The 25,620-nt window shown below is 45.9% G+C and overlaps 1 protein-coding gene across 1 annotated transcript; it reads right to left on the bottom strand.

The window, feature by feature from the left end:
• Window positions 1-2,035: 2,035 nt before the first annotated feature.
• LOC140722378 (uncharacterized) lies at window positions 2,036-16,682 on the bottom strand. The gene is made up of 8 exons (XM_073037131.1): window positions 16,577-16,682; window positions 13,046-13,333; window positions 11,617-11,740; window positions 8,818-8,873; window positions 8,357-8,421; window positions 7,252-7,293; window positions 6,881-6,924; window positions 2,036-2,123 (listed from the first exon to the last, which is right to left on the bottom strand). Exons 1-8 carry the CDS (start codon window positions 16,680-16,682, stop codon window positions 2,036-2,038), a joined length of 813 nt encoding a protein of 270 aa, XP_072893232.1.
• Between the last annotated feature and the right edge of the window lie 8,938 nt (window positions 16,683-25,620).

Here is a 25,620-nt window from a genome sequence, read left to right as displayed (position 1 = left end):
AAAGAAAATTTCAGTTCGTAATAGAGCCGAATAATTCCAACTCAAAAATCTGCATAGAGGCCATCTGACTCCAGAGCGTCTCTCGAAATTTGAAACGGGAGTTTCTCCAATGTATTCTGAATGTAAAGTAAATACTGGAACTTTCACCCACTGTTTGTGGACTAGTCCCAAACTTTAGGGACACATGAGTGATATTTTGGGTGAAATGGACAGGAAATCTGAAAATGGAGCTTGCACTGGACGCAATGTCTTTTCTCTTTGGCTAACCCAGCAGCCGTATTATTAATGCACATCAGAAAGAAACAACAACTTTTCAACATAGAACCATAGAACACTACAGCACAGTACAGGCTCTTCAGCCTCCAAGTTACGGGGTACGTAACAAATTGGGGCCTCGTCTCGAGATTTGATTACCAAATTAAGAGGCCAGTGAATCAGGATGAAAGTCCTTTATCCGATCTGGTTGTGAGATTAACCAGACGGGAAACCAGCAGAGATGGACATTGTCAATTTTTTTTAAAAGACCCGACTGCGGGGGCATTAGAGGTTGCCGGGAAGGCTGAATTGGTGATTGTTGCGAAGCGATTAGATCTCCCAGAGGTGAAATCGTCGATGAGAAAGGTGGATATACAGAGAGAAATAACTGTGCATTATGTAACCAAGGGTGTGTTCACACCAGATGTATTGGACCTGTTCCCTGAGAGGAAATCAGCCGAGGGGGAGGTTCAGTTAGAGATGGAAACATTAAGGTTGGCTGAGAAGGAGAAGAAGAGGCAACATGAACTTCGGATGAGGCAGCTGGAAGCGGAGAGAGAAGCTGCAGGGCGAAGAGAGGATGCTGAGAGGCGAAAAGAGGAAGCTGAAAGGAGGAGAGAGGAGGAAGAAAGGAAAGAAAAAAGGAGGAGAGAGGAGGAAGAAAGGAAAGAAGAAAGGAGGAGAGAGGAGGAAGAAAGGAAAGCTGAAAGGAGGAGAGAGGAGGAAGTTGTTCGGCCAGTGGGTGGCGCTCGAGTCCGTTGTTTTTGCAGAGATGGGCGAGCTCACACCGCGGAACACTGGACTTCTCATCTGAGGGCCCAGGCGCCGTTGCTGTTCAGGAGCTGATTTTAAACAGTTCCGTCATGGACGATCCCAAGCCCGGCTGCGAAAGGAGAAGATGCAAGAAGGATGTCGCGACTTTGGAGGGGATGCAGAAGAAATTTAGCAGGATACAGCCTTGGATCAAATGCATTTGCTATACCGAGAGCTTAGGGCAAACTAGGAGGCTGTCGGTTGATCTAATAGAGGGTTATTCGGCATACCTAGAGTGGACGGGGGGTATATTTTTGCAATGTCAAATAGCAGGGGCCAGAAATTTAAGATAAAATGGAATAATTCAAAGGAGATGCGAGAGTTTGTGTATTTTGCCAACACAGACTGCGGTGGGTGCCTCGGATTCACTGCAGGGGATGTCGGTTGAGACAGATGCAGTAGGGAATTTTAGAGATGTTTAGGTGGGAAATGGAGGGATCGTGATGAAAGCGAAGGGTCGACGCACAGAAGCGCTTGGATGAGGCGGGCAAGGAGAGTGGGGGACGCGCGGGAATGAATAAGCTGTCCCCGATTCCCCCACAGTCACACACAATTAACTGACCGGCGACAACGAGTGACCGATTGAATCCTTAAATTGGCCAGATTGTCGAATACACCGTCCTCTGCCCAAAGATTCTCTCCCCGGCTAATCGCACCACCCGGTCTGAGCACCGTGCCCCCCCACCTCCCCTCCCCGGGCTCCTTCTGTCTGGGAAATTCCGCCAGATCGACCTGGAGCAAACAGCACGGCGGATGCAGCGTCACCGGACAGGCGGCGGAGTCACGTGGGTGCAGGGCCACCTCTGACATCACAGAGGACTCGGCTGGAGCCGGCGTCGTTTCAACAGTTACGAATTAAACCTGAAGCGTGGCCCTTAAAGGGGAAGACGGCCATTAAAGGGGATGCCATCAAGTCGGCCAAAATGTCCCGGTCCCGTGGGTGGGGATTTTTCACACATTCAGACGTTCACAGTTTCACATGACCTCCACCTCCGGTATTCGGCCAAGACCTCAGTTCCTCCTTCCCAGTCTCACTGAATTGATTACTCGTCAGTCTGAAACAGATGGAAGAACAAAGATGAAATAAACAGATTACACAACAGTCTCAGTAACAGGGGACCGGGGTTAATGTATCAACAACACTCACAGACAAATATCACCAGAAAACCCGCGGATCCGCTGATATTTTATCACATTGAACATTAACACAAACACTCACTCGATCCACTTCAGACTCGGGAGGGTCAGTATGAGGCGGCGGAGAGCGGGGACAGATCGGTCTGTCAGAGAGTTTAATCGCAGGTTCAGCCCCGTTAGTGATGGGCTTGTACTGAGAGCGGAGACGAGATCCTCGGCACCAGAATCTGTGAGACCGACATCGGTCAGACTGGAGATGAGGGAAAGTGAGGCTTATCGACACAGAGAGACAGGAGACGGTACAAATCCCCAGTGTTTATCAGTAACACAATTACTGATCACATTCATGTTCAGTGTCAGACACCCAGTGACTGTAAACACAATCTCCCACAGTCTGGTACTTACCACAGTCTCTGTATTTTACACTCCGGGTTCCTCAGAGCCGCAGACACCAGTTTCACTCCTGAATCTCCCAGTTTATTCCCCACAATTCTGAACACAAACAGACAGATTGATGAACAAAGTGATTAAAACCGTGGGTCTGAGGGAGTTTCTCTCACTCGGATATTTCAGGAAACATTACATCCTTATATATTGTGCTGTAGGTTTTCTATGTCTCTATGTTACTAAAACAACCTCTTCCTCAATGTCGCAGAAGGGAAGAAGCTGGCTGTGAACTACAGGAGGAATGGAGACATGCTCACCACTGTTGATGTAAACATCACCGAGGATTTTACCTGGTCTGTACATATCCGCTGTGGGGTGCTTCATTCTCCTCAGACGGTGGAAGAAACCTGAGACGGTTGAAGGGTCCTATATAGCTGCAATATTACCTCTCGGCTCCTAAACTCAGTCCCACGATTGATGAAGGCCAATTCACCGTATGCCTTCTTACCCACAGAGTCAAAATACTTTGAGTGTCCTATGGGCTCGAAAGCCAATATCCCTCTGATCCTCCACACTGCCAAGAGTCTTACCAGTAATACTATATTCTGCCATCATATTTGACCTACGAAAATGAACCACCTCACACATATCTGGGTTGAATCCACCTGCCACTTCTCAGCCCAGTTTGGCATCCTAGTAATGTCCCGCTGTAACCTCTGACAGCCCTCCACACTATGCACAACACCCTCAACCTATTAAAGGTGTCATCAGAAAATTTACTCACCCATCCCTCTACTTCCTCATCCAGGTGGTGGCTAAAAATCACCGACCTCCATGCAGAATATGACCCGTCCACAACCTCTCTTTGTCTTCTGTGGGTCAGCCAGTTCTGGAGCCACAAAGCAATGTCCCCTTGGTTCCCATGCACCCTTACGTTCTCAATAGGCCTTGCAAGTGGTACCTTATCAAATGCCTTAGTGAAATACTACATCTACTGTTCTTCCTTCATCAATGTGTTTAGTTACATCTTCAAAAAAAAGATCAGGCTTGTAAGGCACGATGTGCCTTTGACAACGAATTGCTACAGGTTTAATTCTATCTGATGAGAAAAAAAATGTAAAATTGACGAACAGCAGTGTCTGTAAAAAGAATTTACCCGCCTTGGAGGAGTTTCATGTTTTATTGCTGTACAACGTTCAATCACAGCGGATTGAACTCATCTGTAATGATACAAATCAACAGAAAAAGACTCTTTCGTATCAAAGTGAAAACAAAACTCTGCAAAGTGATCTGAATTAATTACCAATATAAAACACAATATAATTGATTTCATAAATATTCAGTACTTTCCCACCACCGAATCATCACAAGTGCAGCCAATTGGTTTTTGAAGTCACATGATGAGTTAATTTGAGATCAGCCTGTTCAGTGAAAAGTGTTTCAATTGATTCTAGTAAAATCAATTGTATCTGTATCTGGAAAGTCCGGCTGCTGTTGATCAGGATCCCGGCAAAAACTCCACCATGAACACAAAAGAACACTCCGAGCAACACCTCGAAAAGGTGATTGAAGATCACCAGTCAGGAGATTGAAGCATGAAAACGTCCAGGTCACTGAATACCTCTTGAAGAACAATGAAGTCAATCATTAAGAAATGGAAAGAATATGGCACGGCTGTAAATCTGCTTAGAGCAGGCTGCTCGCAAACACTGAGTGACCATGCCAGAGGGGGACGAGTGAGAGGGGCCACCAAGAGACCCATGACAACTCTGGAGGAGTTACAAGCTCCGGTATCCGGGATGGGAGAGACTGGGCGTACAACAACGGTTGCCCGGGTGCCTCACCGGTCGCAGCTTTATGGGAGACTGGCAAAGAGAAAGCCGCTGCTGACAAAAACCCACATGGAATCTCGGCTAGAGATTGCCAGAAGGCATGTGGGAAACTCTGATGTCAGCTGGAAGATGTTTCTCTGATCTGATGAAACCAGAATAAGCCTTCTTGGCCATCAGACAAAATCCTACGCTTGGCGTAAGCCAAACAAGACATATAATCAAAAACACAACATCCCTACGGTGAAGCACGGTGGTGGCTGCGTCACGCCGTGGGGATGCTTCACTGCAGCAGGGCCTGGAAGGCTTGTGAAGGTAGCGGGTAAAACCAACGCAGCAAAATACACGGGAAAGATTCCCGCGGCGACACCGGCTCGTTCAGTGGGAGCAGGCAGCCGACATGGTCAGGGCATGAAGCGATACGGGGAGAGGGCAGGAGGCTGGGGATGAGAGGGAAAATGGATCAGCCGTGATGGATGAAATGGCGGAACGGACTCGATGGGCCCAATGGCCGAATTCTGCTCCTGGATCTTACGGTGTTGTGGTATTACAATTCCTGCTGCCTCGGTGAAGCAGACAACATCATCAAAGACCCTCCGAGAGGACCACAACCCCCCATTGAGACGGGGGGGGGGGTTACGTCGCTGGAGTCAGGGCCTTGTCTCCTGCTCCTGGTAGGGTCAGCCATTCCACACGTGTCACAGGGTAGCGGCCGGACGAAGAGTAGTCCACCGGTCCTCCGGATTCGGCGGTCCATCTGCCCCTCACCGGCAGTAAACCCTGGCGCATCACAGGGGTGTGTGCTCAGCCCACTGCTCTCCTCTCTCTACACCCATCACTTGCGGCTAAGCACGGCTCAGTTGCCATTTATATTTGCTGATGGTACAGCTATTGTTGGCAGAATCTCGGATGTAGGTGAGAGGGCGCACAGGAGCGAGATGGATCAGCTGGTTGGGAGGTGTCACAGCAGCAACCCTACCGTCATTGTCCGTGAGACCAAAAGTGCTGATTGCCGACTTCAGAGAGGGCAGGAGGGACGAGGGACCAGGAGCCGAGTCACACAGAGGGATCAGTTCAAGTTCCTGTGCGTCAAGATGTCTGCGGATCTGACCTGGTCCCAACACATTGATGCGGCAGTATTTCATGAGGAGTTTGAGGACATTTGGTTTGTCACCTAAAACACTGGAAAACGTCCTCGGATGTACCGTGGAGAGCATTCGGACAGGGTGTGTGCTATGGCGGGTGTGTTGGGGAGTGGGGGAAGGGATTGTTGCTCGCTGCCGCTTACGCGCGGGAAGGGGTTGCTGGGGGAGAATTTGGAGTTCTAACATTAAACTCTTCTTCATTTTTAGGGCCACTCCTTTTTTCATGGATGGTTGCGAAGAAAAAAAAATTCAGGATGTATATTGTACACAATTTTCTGACATTAGATTGTACCTTTGAAACTTTTAACCTTGGAGAATGATCCCAAAACAAATAGGGCTGGATGTCACGGATAAAAATCTGGTTGCTGGATAAGACGATACTCACATCATACCGCTCTGTATTCAGTGAGCTAATTCTTATAACTTGCTGATACGAAGAGCCGGGACGGGAAGGACGGAATCATTGGAATTATTGTCACGTGACCGTTTCAGCCGCTGCACCAGTCTCCCGGACAAGAGAAAATCGAGGCTAGTCTGAAGATTGAGGGTCACACACTGCTATGTTTCAGATCCTAGCGAAACACGTCTTTAGAAACGGAACCGCCGATAATGTGGACGATGAGATTATTGAGATCGTAACGCAGAGCAAAGTTGAGAGGGCAAAGGTTGGTGAAAGCGTGAGGCTGCCTATCATGGGCTGGAGGAGTCCGGGTTGAAGTGAGAGAACTAAGCCGCTGCGATAAAAAAAAAATGAGTCACACCCTTCAATGATGTCTCGGAGTGAAGATGTGACTGTCGAGAGAGAGATATGACGGAGACACGGATAACGGTTGTATATAAAAAGTGAGAGACGTTTTGAACGGTAGCTTTTTTCCACGATGGTTGTCCTTCTCATGTGTGAATTTTCGGCCAACCGCCCTCTTCTGTTCACCAGTGACGTCATCTGAGGAAATAAACAAACAATTCATGTTGGCTCCCTTAGCAACCGGAAGGAAATAAAGTTGGTGAGACCAAATACGGGCGAGATTTCCTTACTCGGTGTCAGACATCGTGTCAATGAGAATTTGCAGACAATTTATCTGTTTCGCAACCCACAGGCCCAGGACAATTATTCCTCTGAATAACAATGACTTGCTGCCCGTCGCCGCCAGACCCCAGTCCCACAGTGTTACATGTCTCTCATCTGTTACTCACTGGGTAACTTGGAATCACGCACAGCCGGGGCTCTGCTCAACTCATCGGCTTGGCAATAATGGACATGTTCCCTTTGCAAGTCACATTTTGCATCGACAGCCTCAAGTTCTGCTGACTTACCTCTTCAGATCACCGTAAACAGATCGATCGCCCAGAACCAGTCCCTGTTAAACGGAAGTAAATCATTGTGATTAGCAAAAGTTCATAACAAACAGTCTGTGATAGAGGAGAATTGGAAGAACACCGAAAAGGACTTGAACACATGTAACAGATCGGCTCGGAAATACCGTGGGACAGAGGGATCAGGCTGTGCTCCACAGTCCAGACTAACACATGATACTTCATGAGTTCATCCGCCATTTCTGCGGCCCCGATTGCTGCCTCTTCGACGTCATTCTCGCTGTCGAATGCCTCACCTCAGGGTCTGTTTCTTACTGTGTGAGGTGGAAACAATCACATCTAAAAGGGACTGACGCAAATAATTCCCTCACCGTGTAAGTGGAGTTTTCATCTTCTGCATTGTTCCTTGCGCCCTGAAAAGAGAAATTGAAGATGTCTATTGTGACGTTTAACCTTGCGCTGAACAATTGTATTCTGTCTCCCCACATGTAAACCCCGAGGGTATCAATCGTCACATTCATTGCTGCTCGGACGCGACCCATCACATTACTTATCTTCTCATCTTTCAAACAATGACTGAGATCATGAACATAATACAAAGATCACTTACTCCCAAAGTGGATAACCTCACACTTATTCGCAGATGATGTTTAATGTGAATAAGTGTGAGGTTATCCACTTTGGGAGTAAGAACAGGAAGGCAGATTATTATCTGAACGGTGTAGAGTTAGGTAAGGGAGAAGTACAAAGAGATCTAGGAGTCCTTGTTCATCAGTCACTGAAGGTGAATGAGCAAGTGCAGCAGGCAATAAAGAAGGCTAATGAAATGTTGGCCTTTATTACAAAGGGAATTGAGTACAAGAGCAAGGAAATCCTTTTGCAGTTGTACAGGGTCCTGGTGAGACCACACCTGGAGTATTGTGTACAGTTTTGGTCTCCAGGGTTAAGGAAGGACATCCTGGCTGTAGAGGAAGTGCAGCGTAGATTCACAAGGTTAATTCCTGGGATGTCCGGACTGTCTTACGCAGAGAGGTTAGAGAGACTGGGCTTGTACACGCTGGAATTAAGGAGACTGAGAGGGGATCTGATTGCAACATATAAGATTATTAAGGGATTGGACAAGATAGAGGCAGGAAATATGTTCCAGATGCTGGGAGAGTCCAGTACCAGAGGGCATGGTTTGAGAATAAGGGGTAGGTCATTTCGGACAGAGTTAAGGAAAAACTTCTTCTCCCAGAGAGTTGTGGGGGTCTGGAATGCACTGCCTTGGAAGGCAGTGGAGGCCAATTCTCTGGTTGCTTTCAAGAAGAAGCCAGATAGGTATCTTATGGATAGGGGAATCAAGGGATATGGGGACAAGGCAGGAACCGGGTATTGATAGTAGATGATCAGCCATGATCTCAGAATGGCGGTGCAGGCTCGAAGGGCCGAATGGTCTGCTTGTGCTCCTATTGTCTATTGTCTATAAGATCCAACCTGTTCCTTCCTTGAGAAATTTTCATAGGTTCCCGATGCGTTCACGGTGTTTGTATCCAAGGTGCCTGCGGGAACAATACAGATACGTCACAGCGGTGAAGAGCATCATGGGCCGTTGTTAATACAGCGGATGTCAATCCGGCCACAAAACAAAATGCCAGCGATAACATGAACTATATTCCCACAAACGCCAGAAACAGGTAATCCCCTGTATAGACGACCAATAATTTAGGTCAGATACAGAAAGGAAAATATCATACCGCCCCTCCAATGATATTGTAATCCTGAGTTGAAAGTGTCTAATTTAATTGGACAACCCAACAACCCAAGCAGCATTATTCGTGACCATTCGCTCGGATGAAAGCCTGCTGATTCTGTGCACTAGGAACTCCCATATTTAAATGAAATGTTAATAATTCCAGGGGCCCAGTAACAGAACAGTTGAAATGCAGTTCACTCACTGTTTCGTCCGGAATCGATGCTGGTGTCGTATTGGGATTGTGGGGGATCTTTGATCCTGAATGAACAGAGACAATGTTCAAAACATGAATTCCAGAGGAGTTGACTTTTCTGCACTGATACACAGAATGAGAACGGCTCCAATCATTCCATTGCATTCTCCCCAGTTACTCCTTGATACTGTCCCGGTTATCGAATGCCCGATTCCAGGCCTACTCGATCTCAACAACAGTGACCACAATGGGTTTAACAGAGAAATAATTGTTTTGGCCAATTGGATCACAGTTTTCCAGGGGAAAGTGTCTTTCAGACAAATGTTCCCATTTCAGGGGGAAAGCTCAATGCTGATTCTGACCACAGGTGACCCCTGATCTGTGGGATAATTCCGGACCTGCTGATCAATTTAACATGTCCTTGGGAAGATAAACTCTTGTTCCCCGATCCTGTTCCCGTTTACAACACTGTCCTTTATCAATATCTTTCATCCTCGTTCATCCCACCGAAAGACTGTAAGACCATAAGATATAGGAGCAGAAGTGGGCCATTCGGCTCAGCAAGTCTGTTCCGCAATTTAAACCTGGGCTGACCCAATTCTTCCAGTCGTCCCCTGTCCTCTGCTTTCACCCCATACCCTTTGATGCCCTGGCTAATCAAGAACCTATCCATCTCTGCCTTAAATGCACTCAATGACTTGGCCTCCACAGCCGCTCGTGGCAACAAATTCCACAGATTTACCCCCCTCTGATGAAAATAATTTATCCGCATCCCAGTTCTAAACGGAGGGGCTTAATCTTGAAGTCGTGCCCTCTTGTCCTAGACTTCCCTACCATGGGAAATAACTTTGCCATATCTAATCTGTTCAGGCCTTTCAACATTCGGAATGTTTCTATGAGATCCACCCTCATTCTCCTGAACTCCAGGGAATACAACCCAGACCTCCCTCAAACGGTAACCCTTTCATTCCTAGAATCATTCTCGTGAATCCTTTCTGAACCCTCTCCAGTGTCAGTACACCTTTTATAAAAATAAGGAGCCCAAGACTGCAGACAATGCTCCCAGTGTGATCTCACGAGTGTCTTATAGAGCCTCAACATCACATCCCTGCTCTTATATTCTATACTGCTAGAAATGAATACAAACATTGCATTCACCTTCTTCACAACCGACTCAACCTGGAGGTTAACCTTTAGGGTATCTTGCACAAGGACTCCCAAGTTCATTTGCATCACTACATTTTTAATTCTGTCGCCATCTAAATAATAGTCTGCCCGTTTATTTCTTCCACCAAAGTGCATGACCGTACACTTCCCCACATCGTATTTCATTTGCCGCTTCTTTGCCCATTCCCCTAAACTATTTAGCTCTCTCTGCAGGCTCTCTGTTTCCTGAACGCTACCGGTTCATCCACCTATCTTTGTATAAAGGGTAAACTCAGCCGCAAATCTATTAATCCCTTAGCCCACATCATTGACATACATCGTAAAAAGCAGCGGTCCCAGCACCGAGCCCCGTGGATCTCCACCAGTAATCAGCAGCCGGTCAGAGTAGGATCCCTTTATTCCCACTCTCTGTTTTCTGCCGAGCAGCAAATGCTCCACCCACACTAGTAACTTCCCTGTCATTCCATTGGCTCTTAACTTGGTGCGGCACCTTGTCAAAGGCCTTCTGAAAATCCAAGTACACCACGTCTATTGCAGTTCCTTATCTAACCTGCTTGTAATTTCCTCAAAGAATTACAGTAGGTTTGTCCGGCCAGAAATCCACACTGGCTTGTCAAGTGCTACCCGGTACTCTGTAATCTGATCCCTAACAACCGATTCCAGCAACTCACCAGCCACTGATGTCAGTCTAACATGTCTATAGTCTCCTTTCTGCTGCCTCCCACCCTTCTTAAACAGCAGAGTAACATTTGCCGTGTTCCAGTCATCCGCTACAATGCCAGATTCTTTCGATTAATTCGTCCTGGACAATCACTGCAGATTTCCCCAACGTGGCCGAAAGGGAGTCAGTCCATTCTGTCCTTTTGGTTGAATACTGTTATCGTCCATTACGTTGTTCCTGCAACTTCACAAGCAGCCGTCAAACATCAGCATCTATTATCTGCATCTGCGGCTGGACTATTAACGCCAATCATCTGACCATCGAATCTGAGAGCATCAGATTCTCTATTCTTTCCTCCGGTCAACACGGTCCTGTTCCACTCTTCTCTGAATCGACCAGCCACCATCACACCTGTTCTCACCACTCGGCATTTCCCACGATTCCCACTCACTCGCATCATGACCTGTCCGTCACCTCACTCCCCTGTCGATCCATCGAGCCTGTCAGCTCTTGCTCCAACCGCCCCCCTACCACTTTGTTGCCCCTCTTTCCTGTCACTACCGAGCAACAATCTCCTTCCACAAAGGCCGTCGGTTCATGTTCCCCCACCAGTAATGCCCGACTCGCCAGTTTCCTCCAGCTCCGGCTTGTGTAACTTGCTTCGGTCACCAGTTCCCGTTAAACCTTCCAATATCCCAATTCTGCAAAACAAAGATCTCCTGCAATAACAAGAAGAAGAAGAAGAAGAAGAAGAAGAAGAAGAAGAAGAAGAAGAAGAAGAAGAAGAAGAAGAAGAAGAAGAAGAAGAAGAAGAAGAAGAAGAAGAAGAAGAAGAAGAAGAAGAAGAAGAAGAAGAAGAAGAAGAAGAAGAAGAAGAAGAAGAAGAAGAAGAAGAAGAAGAAGAAGAAGAAGAAGAAGAAGAAGAAGAAGAAGAAGAAGAAGAAGAAGAAGAAGCAATATTCGGAGAAAAGGGCATTTACCCGCCAATTTTCCGTGCGAACAACCATGCGCAGACTCCGCCGATCAGACCTCCGGCAAGAGAACCCAGTACAATGCCCACGATCGCGCCAGCGCCCAGGGTGAAATTGTCGCCTGTTTCTGGGGCTAACACACACACACACAAAAACAAATATTTATCATACATTGCGCAAACCCGTCTTTTTCAGTGTCAAATGGATTTTAACCTGCTTGTGATTCTAACAACGGTTTTCTCAAACGGGAATAAAGCTTGTGCGGTAACCATGGAACCATAGAACATCACAGCACAGAAACAGGACTTTCGGCCCTTCTTGGCTGTGCCGAACCATTTTTCTGCCTAGTCCCACTGACCTGCACCTGGGCCACATCCCTCCAAACCCCTCTCACCCATATACCTGTCCAAGATTTTCTTACATGTCAAAAGTGAGCTCGCATTCACCACTTCATCTGACAGCTCGTTCCACACTCCCACCGCTCTCTGCGTGAACAAGCCGCCCCTAATGTTCCCTTTAAACTTTTCCCCCTTCACCCTTAACCCATGACCTCTCCCCTGGCCTCAGTGGGAAAAGACTGCTTGCATTAACTCTATCCATAACCATCATAATTTCATACACCTCTATCAAATCACCCCTCATTCTCCTACGCTCCAGGGAATGAAGTCCTAACCTATTCGACCTTTCTCAGTAACTCAGTTTCTCAAGTCCCGGCAACATCCTTGTAAACCTTCTCTGCACTCTTTCAACCTTATTAATATCCTTCCTGTAATTAGGTGACCAAAACTGCACACAATCTTCCAAATTCGGTCTCACCGATGTCTTATACAACCTCACCATTACATTCAACTCTCATACTCAATACTTTGATGTATAAAGGCCAATGCTCTCTTTACAACCTTATCTACTTGTGACGCCACTTTCAAGGAATTATGTATCTGTACTCCCAGATCCCTCTGTTCTACTGCACTCCTCAGTGTCCTACCATTTACCTTGTATGTTCTACCTTGGTTTGACTTCCGAAGTGCAATACCTCACACTTGTCCGCATTAAACTCCATCTGCCATTTTTCAGCCCATTCCTCCAACTGGTCCAAATCCCTCTGCAAGCTTTGAAAACCTTACCCACTGTACACTGACCTCGACAGTAAGATTAAAGTTCCTCTTTGTTACGCCGGTAGTAACCCGACATGTATAATTCCCGACGGTAACCGACCTCACTGACACAAGGGTGAGTTCCTGCTCTGTCTGCAGGAGATTGTTCCCGTTGTACCATGCATAAATACCCCAGGGGACAGACAGAGCAATTTCAGATTTAACACAATATTTTAAACAACTAGACGCTCCGGTACAATTCTGACCTCCTTTGGCGCATCTATAAAATAAGGAAATATGTTGATTATAATGCTCTCTGATAAAAAATGAATGTTGTTGTTTACCTGTGCACCCGCAGTAAACCTGCACGTCGGTCTCTCCAGCGCCACTGCTGAAAGAGTTGCTGGCGATGCACTTGTACGTCCCTGCATCGTTTCCGTTCACACTGATTATAGTCAGTTTCGAGTTGTCGAAAGATGCAATTATTCTGCCGTTTTCCCGGATGGGTTGGTCATCCTTGAACCATGTCCGTGTCTCAACAGTGCCCGACGCGTCACAACTCAGTGCGATGGTATCGAGGTTTTCCAGAGGAGTGGAATTATTGGTCACCACGGCAACCCCACTCACTGTCTCTGTAAATACAATTAAAATCCAAATCGTTTTTCACTTGCTTTTACCTACAACACGTCCACAATACTTGGATGCCGCCAACTCAACATTGTCTCCATTCATAGCTCTTATCCCCCATGCCTTTCGATATCAGGTTACATTCCAGGTTGAACTAAATTCCGGCACAGAGTTTAAAGTTTTACAGCCGTTACTTACGGTGAGCAACATATTTACCATATACCCATTAGACAATTACAGCACGGAAACAGGAGATCTCGGCCCTTCTAGTCCGTGCCGAACGCTTACTCTCACCTAGTCCCACTGATCTGCACTCAGCCCATAACCCTCCATTCCTTTCCTGTCCATATACCTATCCAATTTTACGTTAAATGACAATACAGAACCTGCCTCTACCACTTCTACTGGAAGCTCATTCCACACAGATACCACTCTCTGAGTAAAGAAATTCCCCCTCGTGTTACCCTTAAAATTTTGCCCACTAACTCTCAACTCATGTCCTCTTGTTTGAATTGCCCCTACTCTCAATGGAAAAAGCCTATCCACGTCAACTCTATCTATCCCCCTCATAATTTTAAATACCGCTATCAAGTCCCCCCTCAACCTTCTACACTCCAAAGAATAAAGAGCTAACTTGTTCAACCTTTCCCTGTAACTTGGGTGCTGAAACCCAGGTAACATTCTAGTAAATCGTCTCTGTACTCTCTCTATTTTGTTGACATCTTTCCTATAATTCGGTGACCAGAACTGTACACAATACTCCAAATTTGGCCTCACCAATGCCTTGTACAATTTTAACATTACATCCCAACTCCTATACTCAATGCTCTGATTTATAAAGGCCAGCATACCAAAAGCTTTCTTCACTAACCTATCCACATGAGATTCCACCTTCAGGGAACTATGCACCATTATTCCTAGATCACTCTGTTCTACTGCATTCCTCAATGCCCTACCATTTACCATGTATGTCCTATTTGGATTATTCCTACCAAAATGTAGCACTTCACACTTAACAGCATTAAACTCCATCTGCCATCGTTCAGCCCACTCTTCTAACTGGCCTAAACCTCTCTGCAAGTTTTGAAAGCCTGCTTCATTATCCACAAACCCACCTCCCTTAGTATCATCTGCATACTTACTAATCCAATTTACCACCCCATCATCCAGATCATTAATGTATATGACAAACAACATTGGACCCAGTACAGATCCCTGAGGCACACCACCACTCACCGGCCTCCAACCTGACAAACAGTTATCCACCACTACTCTCTGGTATCTCCATTCCAGCCACTGTTGAATCCATTTTACTACTTCAATATTAATACCTAAAGATTGAACCTTCCTGACTAATCTTCCGTGCGGAACCTTGTCAAATGCCTTTCTGAAGTCCATATAGACAACATCCACTGCTTTACCCTCGTCAACTTTCCTCGTAACCTCTTCAAGAAATTCAATAAGATTTGTCCAACATGACTTTCCACGCACAAATCCATGCTGACTGTTCCTACTCAGAACCTGTCTATCCAGAGAATTATATATACCATCCCTAAGAATACTTTCCATTATTTTACCCACCAATGATGTCAAACTGACAGGCTTATATTTGCTAGGTTTACTCTTAGAACCCTTTTTAAACAATGGAACCACATGAGCAATACACCAATCCTCCGGCACCATCCCCTTTTCTGATGACATTTGAAATATTTCTGTTAGAGCCCCTGCTATTTCTACACTAACTTCCCTTAAGGTCCTAGGGAATATTCTGTCAGGATCCGGAGATTTATCCACTTTTATATCCCTTAAACGCGCCAATACTTGCACCTCTTTAATCGTCATAGTTTCCATAACTTCGCTACTTGTTTCCCTTACCTTACACAATTCAATATCCTTCTCCTTAGTGAATACCGAAGAACAGAAATTGTTCAAAATCTCCCCCATCTCTTTCGGCTCCACACATAGCTGACCACTCTGATTCTCTAAGGGACCAATTTTATCCCTCACTATCCTTTTACTATTAATATAACTATCGAAACCCTTCGGATTTATTTTTACCTTACTTGCCAAAGCAACCTCGTATCTTCTTTTAGCTTTTCTAATTTCTTTCATAAGATTCATTTTACTTTCTTTATATTCCTCGAGCGCCTCATTTCCTCCATGCTGCCTGTATTTATTGCAGATATCTCTTTTTTACGAACAAGTTTCCAATATCCCTTGAAAACCATGGTACTCTCAAACTTGTAACCTTTCCTTTCAACCTAACAGGAACATAAAGATTCTGTACACTCAAAATTTCACCTTTAAATGACCTCCATTTCTCTATTTTATCCTTCCCATAAAACAAATTGTCCCAATCCATTCCTTCTAAATCCTTTCCCATCTCCTCAAAGTTATCCTTTCTCGAATCGAAAATCTCAACCCTGGGTCCAGTCTTATCCATCTCCACAATTATATTGAAATTAATAGCATTGCGATCACTGGACCCAAAGTGCGCGCCAACACATACTTCCGTCACCTGACCTTTCTCATTCCCTAACAGGAGATCCAACACTGCCCCTTCTCTAGTTGGTGCCTCTATGTATTGCTGCAAAAAAAATATATCCTGCACACATTTTACAAACTCCAAACCATCCAGCCCTTTTACAGTGTGGGCTTCCCAGTCTATGTGTGGAAAATTAAAATCTCCCACAATCACAACCCTGTGCTTAGGTGCGAGGTGACCTAATATCACCTGGACAATGCAAGCACCAATGACAGGACGTTCATCGGCTGCAGCTCAGCATTTAACACCGTCATTCCCGCATCCTGACTGAGAAGTTACTGAAGCTGAGCAGCCAGCTGTCCCCGTTTCTTTCGCAAGAGGAAATCCTGCAGCTCAATTTCATATCTTCCTCTTTTACAGTTATGTTAACAGTTGGGCAACGCTCTCCATTCCTGCCCTGTCCTTGAATCACACTGGTGTTTATGCTTGCAGAGTTTCCAACAGGGAAACACGGAAATACATTGGACCAGCAAGGGCCCCTCACGCACACCTCTTGTTGGTCTGTAACTGCCGTTGGAGTTGACAGTGATGAGAGTTTTGAATCCATGGTCGGATCAGTACTCCTCTAATCAACGCGCTCCACACTTCCGCCCCCTCCTGTGAGGGAAGTCAAACCCACACGAAACTGCGGTTTGTATCTTAGCAACCTACTGTTGCAATTCATTCCACCACTGATGCACATTTCCAGTCAACGTGTTCATACCTTCCGAGAAGAGGACATGTTCAGGATAGATGCTGCGCAATTTCGGAAACTGCGTCAGCTTTTTAGGACCAAACAGGCAACGGTCTGCGAGCTGGTGTTTCAACATCTTTGCCTTTGATCTCAACGTGCATAATGTACAAATCAGCGGTTGGTTCAGCAAAGACACAGTAACAGTTAGAATCACACAAAGCTGAACCAGGCCCTTTGCCCGAACTGGTTTATCCCACCGAATATTCTGCCTGAGTTGGTAGCATTTACTCGCCCTTGTTTCATCACATCTGACCAAATCAATTTTAAACAACCCGAATGCGTCCGCATCTCCCAATCCCTCCGGCTGATCATTCTACATCAGCATCAAGCTCTGTGTGAGATCTTTGTTCCTCGCCTCCCCTTGAAATGAATCCCCTTTCATCTTAACAAAGGTCCCGTAGTGTTGCCTTCTCTGCCCTGGAAACTGACTAACAATTTACATCCTGTGTATGTACCTCACCGTTCCGTTCAACTAGATTCACTACAGCCTTTGAACACCACGGTTCCTGTACCCGACCATAACATCTCTGTCTCATTGAAAAGTACCTATGCAGAACTCCACACAAACATCCGCTGAGCATTCGCCACATTTCTTCCGCACCTTTCCCTTACTCCATTTAAACGCTTCGCTAACTTGTCTGTTCCTATCCCTCTCCAATGCTATTGTAAAGGAGATGGAATTATGATCACTGTCGACAAAATGCTCTCCCACTGAGAGATGTAACAGCTGACGAGGTTCATTTCCCAATACCAAACACCAGGTTCAATTCCCAATACCAAACACCAGGTTCAATTCCCAATACCAAACACAAGGTTCAATTCCCAATACCAAACACCAGGTTCATTTCCCAATACCAAACACCAGGTTCATTTCCCAATACCAAACACCAGGTTCATTTCCCAATACCAAACACCAGGTTCAATTCCCAATATCAAACACCAGGTTCAATTCCCAATACCAAACACCAGGTTCATTTCCCAATACCAAACACCAGGTTCATTTCCCAATACCAAACACCAGGTTCAATTCCCAATACCAAACACCAGGTTCATTTCCCAATACCAAACACCAGGTTCAATTCCCAATACCAAACACCAGGTTCAATTCCCAATACCAAACACCAGGTTCAATTCCCAATACCAAACACCAGGTTCATTTCCCAATACCAAACACCAGGTTCATTTCCCAATACCAAACACCAGGTTCAATTCCCAATACCAAACACCAGGTTCATTTCCCAATACCAAACACCAGGTTCATTTCCCAATACCAAACACCAGGTTCAATTCCCAATACCAAACACCAGGTTCAATTCCCAAAACCAAACACCAGGTTCAATTCCCAATAGCAAACACCAGGATCAATTCCCAATACCAAACACCAGGTTCAATTCCCAATACCAAACACCAGGTTCAATTCCCAATACCAAACACCAGGTTCATTTCCCAATACCAAACACCAGGTTCAATTCCCAATAGCAAACACCAGGTTCAATTCCCAATACCAAACACCAGGTTCAATTCCCAATACCAAACACCAGGTTCAATTCCCAATACCAAACACCAGGTTCAATTCCCAAAACCAAACACCAGGTTCAATTCCCAATACCAAACACCAGGTTCATTTCCCAATACCAAACACCAGGTTTATTTCCCAATACCAAACACCAGGTTCAATTTCCAATACCAAACACCAGGTTCAATTCCCAATACCAAACACCAGGTTCATTTCCCAATACCAAACACCAGGTTCATTTCCCTATACCAAACACCAGGTTCAATTCCCAATACCAAGCACCAGGTCCATTTCCCAATACCAAACACCAGGTTCAATTCCCAATACCAAACACCAGGTTCAATTCCCAATACCAAACACCAGGTTCAATTCCCAATACCAAACACCAGGTTCAATTCCCAATACCAAACACCAGGTTCAATTCCCAATACCAAACACCAGGGTCAATTCCCAATACCAAACACCAGGTTCAATTCCCAATACCAAACACCAGGTTCAATTCCCAATACCAAAAACCAGGTTCAATTCCCAATACCAAACACCAGGTTCAATTCCCAATACCAAACACCAGGTTCAATTCCCAAAACCAAACACCAGGTTCAATTCCCAATACCAAACACCAGGTTCAATTCCCAATACCAAACACCAGGTTCAATTCCCAATACCAAACACCAGGATCAATTCCCAATACCAAACACCAGTTTCAATTCCCAATAGCAAACACCAGGTTCAATTCCCAATACCAAACACCAGGATCATTTTCCAATACCAAACACCAGGTTCATTTCCCAATACCAAACACCAGGTTCATTTCCCAATACCAAACACCAGGTTCAATTCCCAATACCAAACACCAGGTTCAATTCCCAATACCAAACACCAGGTTCATTTCCCAATACCAAACACCAGGTTCATTTCCCAATACCAAACACCAGGTTCAATTCCCAATACCAAACACCAGGTTCAATTCCCAATACCAAACACCAGGTTCAATTCCCAATACCAAACACCAGGTTCATTTCCCAATACCAAACACCAGGTTCAATTTCCAATACCAAACACCAGGTACAATTCCCAATACCAAACACCAGGTTCATTTCCCAATACCAAACACCAGGTTCATTTCCCAATACCAAACACCAGGTTCATTTCCCTATACCAAACACCAGGTTCAATTCCCAATACCAAGCACCAGCTCCATTTCCCAATACCAAACACCAGGTTCAATTCCCAATAACAAACACCAGGTTCAATTCTCAATACCAAACACCAGGTTCAATTCCCAATACCAAACACCAGGTTCAATTCCCAATACCAAACACCAGGTTCATTTCCCAATACCAAACACCAGGATCAATTCCCAATACCAAACACCAGGTTCAATTCCCAATACCAAACACCAGGATCAATTCCCAATACCAAACACCAGGATCAATTCCCAATACCAAACACCAGGTTCAATTCCCAATACCAAACACCAGGTTCAATTCCCAATACCAAACACCAGGATCAATTCCCAATACCAAACACCAGTTTCAATTCCCAATAGCAAACACCAGGTTCAATTCCCAATACCAAACACCAGGATCATTTTCCAATACCAAACACCAGGTTCAATTCCCAATACCAAACACCAGGATCAATTCCCAATACCAAACACCAGTTTCAATTCCCAATAGCAAACACCAGGTTCAATTCCCAATACCAAACACCAGGTTCATTTCCCAATACCAAACACCAGGTTCATTTCCCAATACCAAACACCAGGATCAATTCCCAATACTGTGATAAGTTGGTCATGACTAGAATGCGACCCGCTGCAATTTGCTTTTCACAACAGCGGATCTACAACAGATACAATCCCACTCGCTCTGCACCGGGCCTCGGGTCAACTGGCCAATATTGGAACCAATGGCAGGCTGAAGCTCACCACTCAACAGAAACATTGTCCTCAATCCCCATTGATTCGCTCCTAAGCCTGGGTGACTGTGTCCTCCCCTGCATCTGGATCCTTGACTTCCTCACCGAAAGACGGCAGCCTCTGTGGATCGGGAATAACGTCGCTTCCTCGCTGACAATCCACACTGGCTGCACACGGATGGGGAGCAGTTTAAAGATGCTGGCTGTCAACCTTTCTGAGGATCTATCCCGGGCCCAACATATTGATGCAATGGCCGTGAAGGCAATTTTTCATAAGGAGTTTGAGGAAAATTGATATGCTACTGGAAATACTCGCAAATTTCTAAAGTTGTGCCGTTGGGAGCATTCTAACTGCTCGCAGAACGCGCTGGTCTTGGACCCAGCACGTAAGGGCAATAGCGACGATAGCATGGCAGCGCCCCCACTTCCTTAGGAGTCTGCGGAGATTCGTCCTGACGTCTAATGCTTTGACAAACATCGACAGATGTGTAATGGTGAGAGTATTGACCTTCTACCTCACGGCCTGGAATGAGGAAAGTCAATGCCTTTGAATGGAAAATCCTGCAAAAATTAGTGGATTCAACCCTGTCCACCATGGGTAAAGCCCTCTATAAACAATAGGGGGCTATGGGAAACAGTAGACAATTTCTCTGGCAGGGACATTCTCGGCACAGCTTTGTGGGCTGAGGGACCTGTATAGTCCTGTAGGTTTTTCAATGGTTCTACGTTTTTTTTAAAAACCATTGAGTGCATCTGCATGACGCGTTTTCATCCATCATCAGACACCCTCACCACCCAGGACTTGAGCCTCCCGCGATGCTGCCATCAGGTGGAAGGTACAAGAACCTCAAATCTGGCCGCACCGGACTGAAGGATAGTTACAACCCTTCAGCCATCAGGCTCTTGAACAAAGCGGATAACTACACTCAGTTGGTTCCCACAACCAATGATCTCTCTTTAAGGACACTTTATCTTGTTATTTCATGTTCCCATTACTTATTACTCTTTGTATCTGCGCAGTGAGTTGTCTTGTCCACTCTCGCGGATTTTCCATTGATCCTGTTAAAGTTACTAATCTACAACTTTACTGAGTACGAGTGAGAGTTGAGCAGTCCGGAAAGTGGGACTGGTCGGGTTCGCTAGAGGCCAGTTGCCGCGTCCACAGCCACCAATCATCGCCGAGGCCTGTCCGAGATGGACTTCAAACTAAATCTAATGCGGAACTGGGTTGTTCACTCGGTCTAGTTTTTCATTCGGAAAGAATCCGTCATTCAGCAACGAACAGTAAGGGTTAGATTGTATTCTGTAACAACGGGAATGAAATGAATGTTATAATCGGAGATCGCAGAACTCTGTGTAACTCTGTCTCACTTACCAAGGACATACAGAGAGATGGTCGCTGAGGTTTGTGAGCCATTAGCTAGAACCATATTCACACGGTATACCCCACTGTCCGACGTGATCACCGACTTCAGTAGAAGCGACCGGTTGGAGGTGAATGACTCAGCCCGCGAGCGGTAGGCATTGTCTATGGACACGGTTTGCGGGTCAGATATCTAGATTCTGACGTCACAAGCGGCAGCGCTGTTTGGATCAGAGAATCTGTACTTTGCTGAAAATCTGGATCAAATCTTATGTGCTGTTCTACAACTATCTGCTGCTGTGTGGAATCCGATAATGATCTCAAAGAGAGTTTCTCTCACCCACATACAGGAAGAGAAATAGAGAGAGTAAAGTGAACGTCATCCACGCGATCCCGAGAGAGCGGCGCCTGTCTCTGTTACATTCGGAGAGTGAGCCACATCTCCTGGTCACTATTGCAGACCTCGGGAGTCCCTTATCTGTAAACCCGGAGCTGAATGGATCGCACAATGAGAAGGCGGGCTCTGAACGCACGTAAAACACTGCGGAAACAGGAGGCTATTCGGCCCTTGATATTCTTCACCCGTCCTCTATCAGCTCACGTAGCATTTTCCTCAGAACTATTTTCCTGCCAGATTGATGGACTGGTCGGGTGATGTCGCCGCATTTGTGTTTGCACACAAAGTCAGCAAGACCAAGGAATTCATTGTAACCTCAGGAAGGGGCAGTCGGGAGAACACTCACCAGTTCTCATTGAAGGGTCAGCGGAGGTAAGGGTGAGCAGCTTTAAGCTCCTTCTTAGGGTATCTCTGTTTGGCCGCACATATTTATACCTTCACAAAGAAAGTCACGTCAGCGGTTGTATTCTGTTACGTCATTGAAGAGACTTGGTATTGGTATGACATCAAAGACCGGGAAATATGCAAGATGGGGAGCATTCTGACTGTTTCCATTGCCCTCTGGTCAGCAGGCTCCAATGCCCAGGATCGACAAAGCTTGCAGACGGCTGTGTACACAATCACATCCATCACGGTACAAGCCTCACCATAATCCAAGACATCATGAAAAGGTGGTCACTCAACAATACCAGGTCCAGAAATAAGAGCCACCACCTTCCGTGACCTGGTCTCGTCTCATTACCACCTTCCGTGACCTGGTCTCGTCTCATTACCACCTTCCGTGACCTGGTCTCGTCTCATTACCACCTTCCGTGACCTGGTCTCTTCTCATTACCACCTTCCGTGACCTGGTCTCGTCTCATTACCACCTTCCGTGACCTGGTCTCTTCTCATTACCACCTTCCGTGACCTGGTCTCGTCTCATTACCACCTTCCGTGACATGGTCTCTTCTCATTACCACCTTCCGTGACCTGGTCTCGTCTCATTACCACCTTCCGTGACCTGGTCTCTTCTCATTACCACCTTCCGTGACCTGGTCTCGTCTCATTACCACCTTCCGTGACCTGGTCTCGTCTCATTACCACCTTCCGTGACCTGGTCTCTTCTCATTACCACCTTCCGTGACCTGGTCTCTTCTCATTACCACCTTCCGTGACCTGGTCTAGTCTCATTACTACCATCCGTGACCTGGTCTCGTCTCACTACTACCATCGGGAATATGCTCTCGTCTCATTACTAACATCCGTGACATGCTCTCGTCTCATTACTACCATCCGTGACCTGGTCTCGTCTCATTACTACCATCCGTGACCTGGTCTCGTCTCATTACTACCATCCGTGACCTGGTCTCGTCTCATTACTACCATCCGTGACCTGGTCTCGTCTCATTACCACCTTCCGTGACCTGGTCTCGTCTCATTACTACCATCCGTGACCTGGTCTCGTCTCATTACCACCTTCCGTGACCTGGTCTCGTCTCATTACTACCATCCGTGACCTGGTCTCGTCTCATTACCACCTTCCGTGACCTGGTCTCTTCTCATTACTACCATCGGGAATATGCTCTCGTCTCATTACTAACATCCGTGACATGCTCTCGTCTCATTACTACCATTCGGGATATGCTCTCGTCTCATTACTACCATCGGGAATATGCTCTCCTCTCATTACTACCATCCGTGACATGCTCTCGTCTCATTACTACCATCCGTGACATGCTCTTGTCTCATTACTACCATTCGGGATATGCTCTTGTCTCATTACTACCATCGGGAATATGCTCTCCTCTCATTACTACCATCCGTGACATGCTCTCGTCTCATTACTAACATCCGTGACATGCTCTCGTCTCATTACTACCATTCGGGATATGCTCTCGTCTCATTACTACCATCGGGAATATGCTCTCCTCTCATTACTACCATCCGTGACATGCTCTCGTCTCATTACTACCATCCGTGACATGCTCTTGTCTCATTACTACCATTCGGGATATGCTCTTGTCTCATTACTACCATCGGGAATATGCTCTCCTCTCATTACTACCATCCGTGACATGCTCTCTTCTCATTACTACCATCCGTGACATGCTCTTGTCTCATTACTACCATCCGGATATGCTCTTGTCTCATTACTACCAACCGGATATGTTTTTGTCCAATTACTACCATCAGGAATATGCTCTGGTCACATTACTACCATGCGGGATATGCTCTTGTTTCATTACTACCATCCGGGTTGTGTTCTTGTCTCATTACTACCATCCGGGATATGCTCTTGTCTCATTACTACCATCCGGATATGTTTTTGTCCAATTGCTACCATCAGGAATATGCTCTGGTCACATTACTACAATCCGGGATATGCTCTTGTTTCATTACTACCATCCGGATATGTTCTTGTTTCATTACTACCATCCGGGATATGCTCCGAGGGAGCAGCGCCTGTGTCTGTTATACCTGGGGACTGAGCCACACTTCCTGGTCCTCGGGTCAGATAATTGGATGCAGTGAGTCATAAGCGTCAGTGCTGAACAGAAACAATATTTTCTTCGACAAATGATCAATTGTTGTGAACTATTCCACAAACATCTGCCACCGTCTCAGAATGAATTGCTCGGTCTGGCCCTTCCTCCCTTCTTGGCTGTGCCAAACCGTTCTTCTGCCTAGTCCCACTGACCTGCACCTGGACCATTTCCCTCCAAACCCCTCTCATCTATGTACCTGTCCAAGTTTTTCTTAAATGCTAAAAGTGAGCCCGCATTCACCACTTCATCCGGCAGCTCGTTCCACACTCCCACCACTCTCTGTGTGAAGAACCCGCCCCCCCATGTTCCCTTTAAACTTTTCCCCCTTCACCCTTAACCCGTGTCCTCTGGTTTCTTTCTCCCCTACCCTCAGTGGAAAAAGCCTGCTCGCAAATGACCATAAATCCTACCTCTCGCGATCTTCTCCAACATCCTTCCCACCGCTGAGGTAAGGCTCACCGGTGTATAATCTCCTGGGTTAATTTAATTATTCGTTCATTCATTTCTGTCATCAATTTACTCATTTTCGTGCTTCGTCTTCGCCCGGAGAATAGAGACGATTATCTCACCAATCCGCACAGGTAAAGTCCACCACAGCGAGAGGAAGGACAGACCGGGGCTGTATTTTGGACAGTATTTTAATAGACAAATGACACCTGAGTTATTGACTCAGAGACGGGGTCTGACCGCCACATGACAGCTGAAGGATTATAGTTCATTAGTTCATTATTATTATTATTATTATTATTATTATTATTATTATTATTATTAGTAGTAGTAGTAGTAGTAGTAGTAGTAGTAGTAGTAGTAGTAGTAGTAGTAGTAGTAGTAGTAGCAGTATTTTTTTCCTCTTCTACTAATTCTGTATTACGTATTGAATTGAACCGCTGCTGCTAAGTTAACAAATTTCACCACAGGTGCCGGTGATAATAAACCTGATTCTGATTCTGAATCCACTGTGGAATGAGGTTGAAAATCTCACCACGGACAAATATTGTCTCTGCACTGGAGATCACTCCTTTGGCTTTCAATCTCAATATCATTTCACCGGCTCCTCGGAACAGAAGCCACGATAAAATAGAGAGTGGACAAAGAACGTTGAACCAAGTGTAACTTACTGCAGTAAACACAGATTCTGCTTCAAAATGGAGCAGCCACTTCGGGCGGGGTTGCGACCAGACCTAAAAGGGGGATCGTTAAGTGTCACTGGAGGCTGGGACCTGTGGCTCTGTCTTGTTAAGTCGATATCGTTTCTCTTTCGCAACGAACAAACAGTAAAGGTGAAATTGT

This window comes from Hemitrygon akajei, unplaced genomic scaffold (assembly GCF_048418815.1).
Source record: "Hemitrygon akajei unplaced genomic scaffold, sHemAka1.3 Scf000076, whole genome shotgun sequence".
NCBI lineage: Eukaryota > Metazoa > Chordata > Chondrichthyes > Myliobatiformes > Dasyatidae > Hemitrygon > Hemitrygon akajei.
The sequence above is the reverse complement of the archived record's forward strand: the minus strand, read 5'-3'. Positions and strand labels throughout refer to the sequence as shown.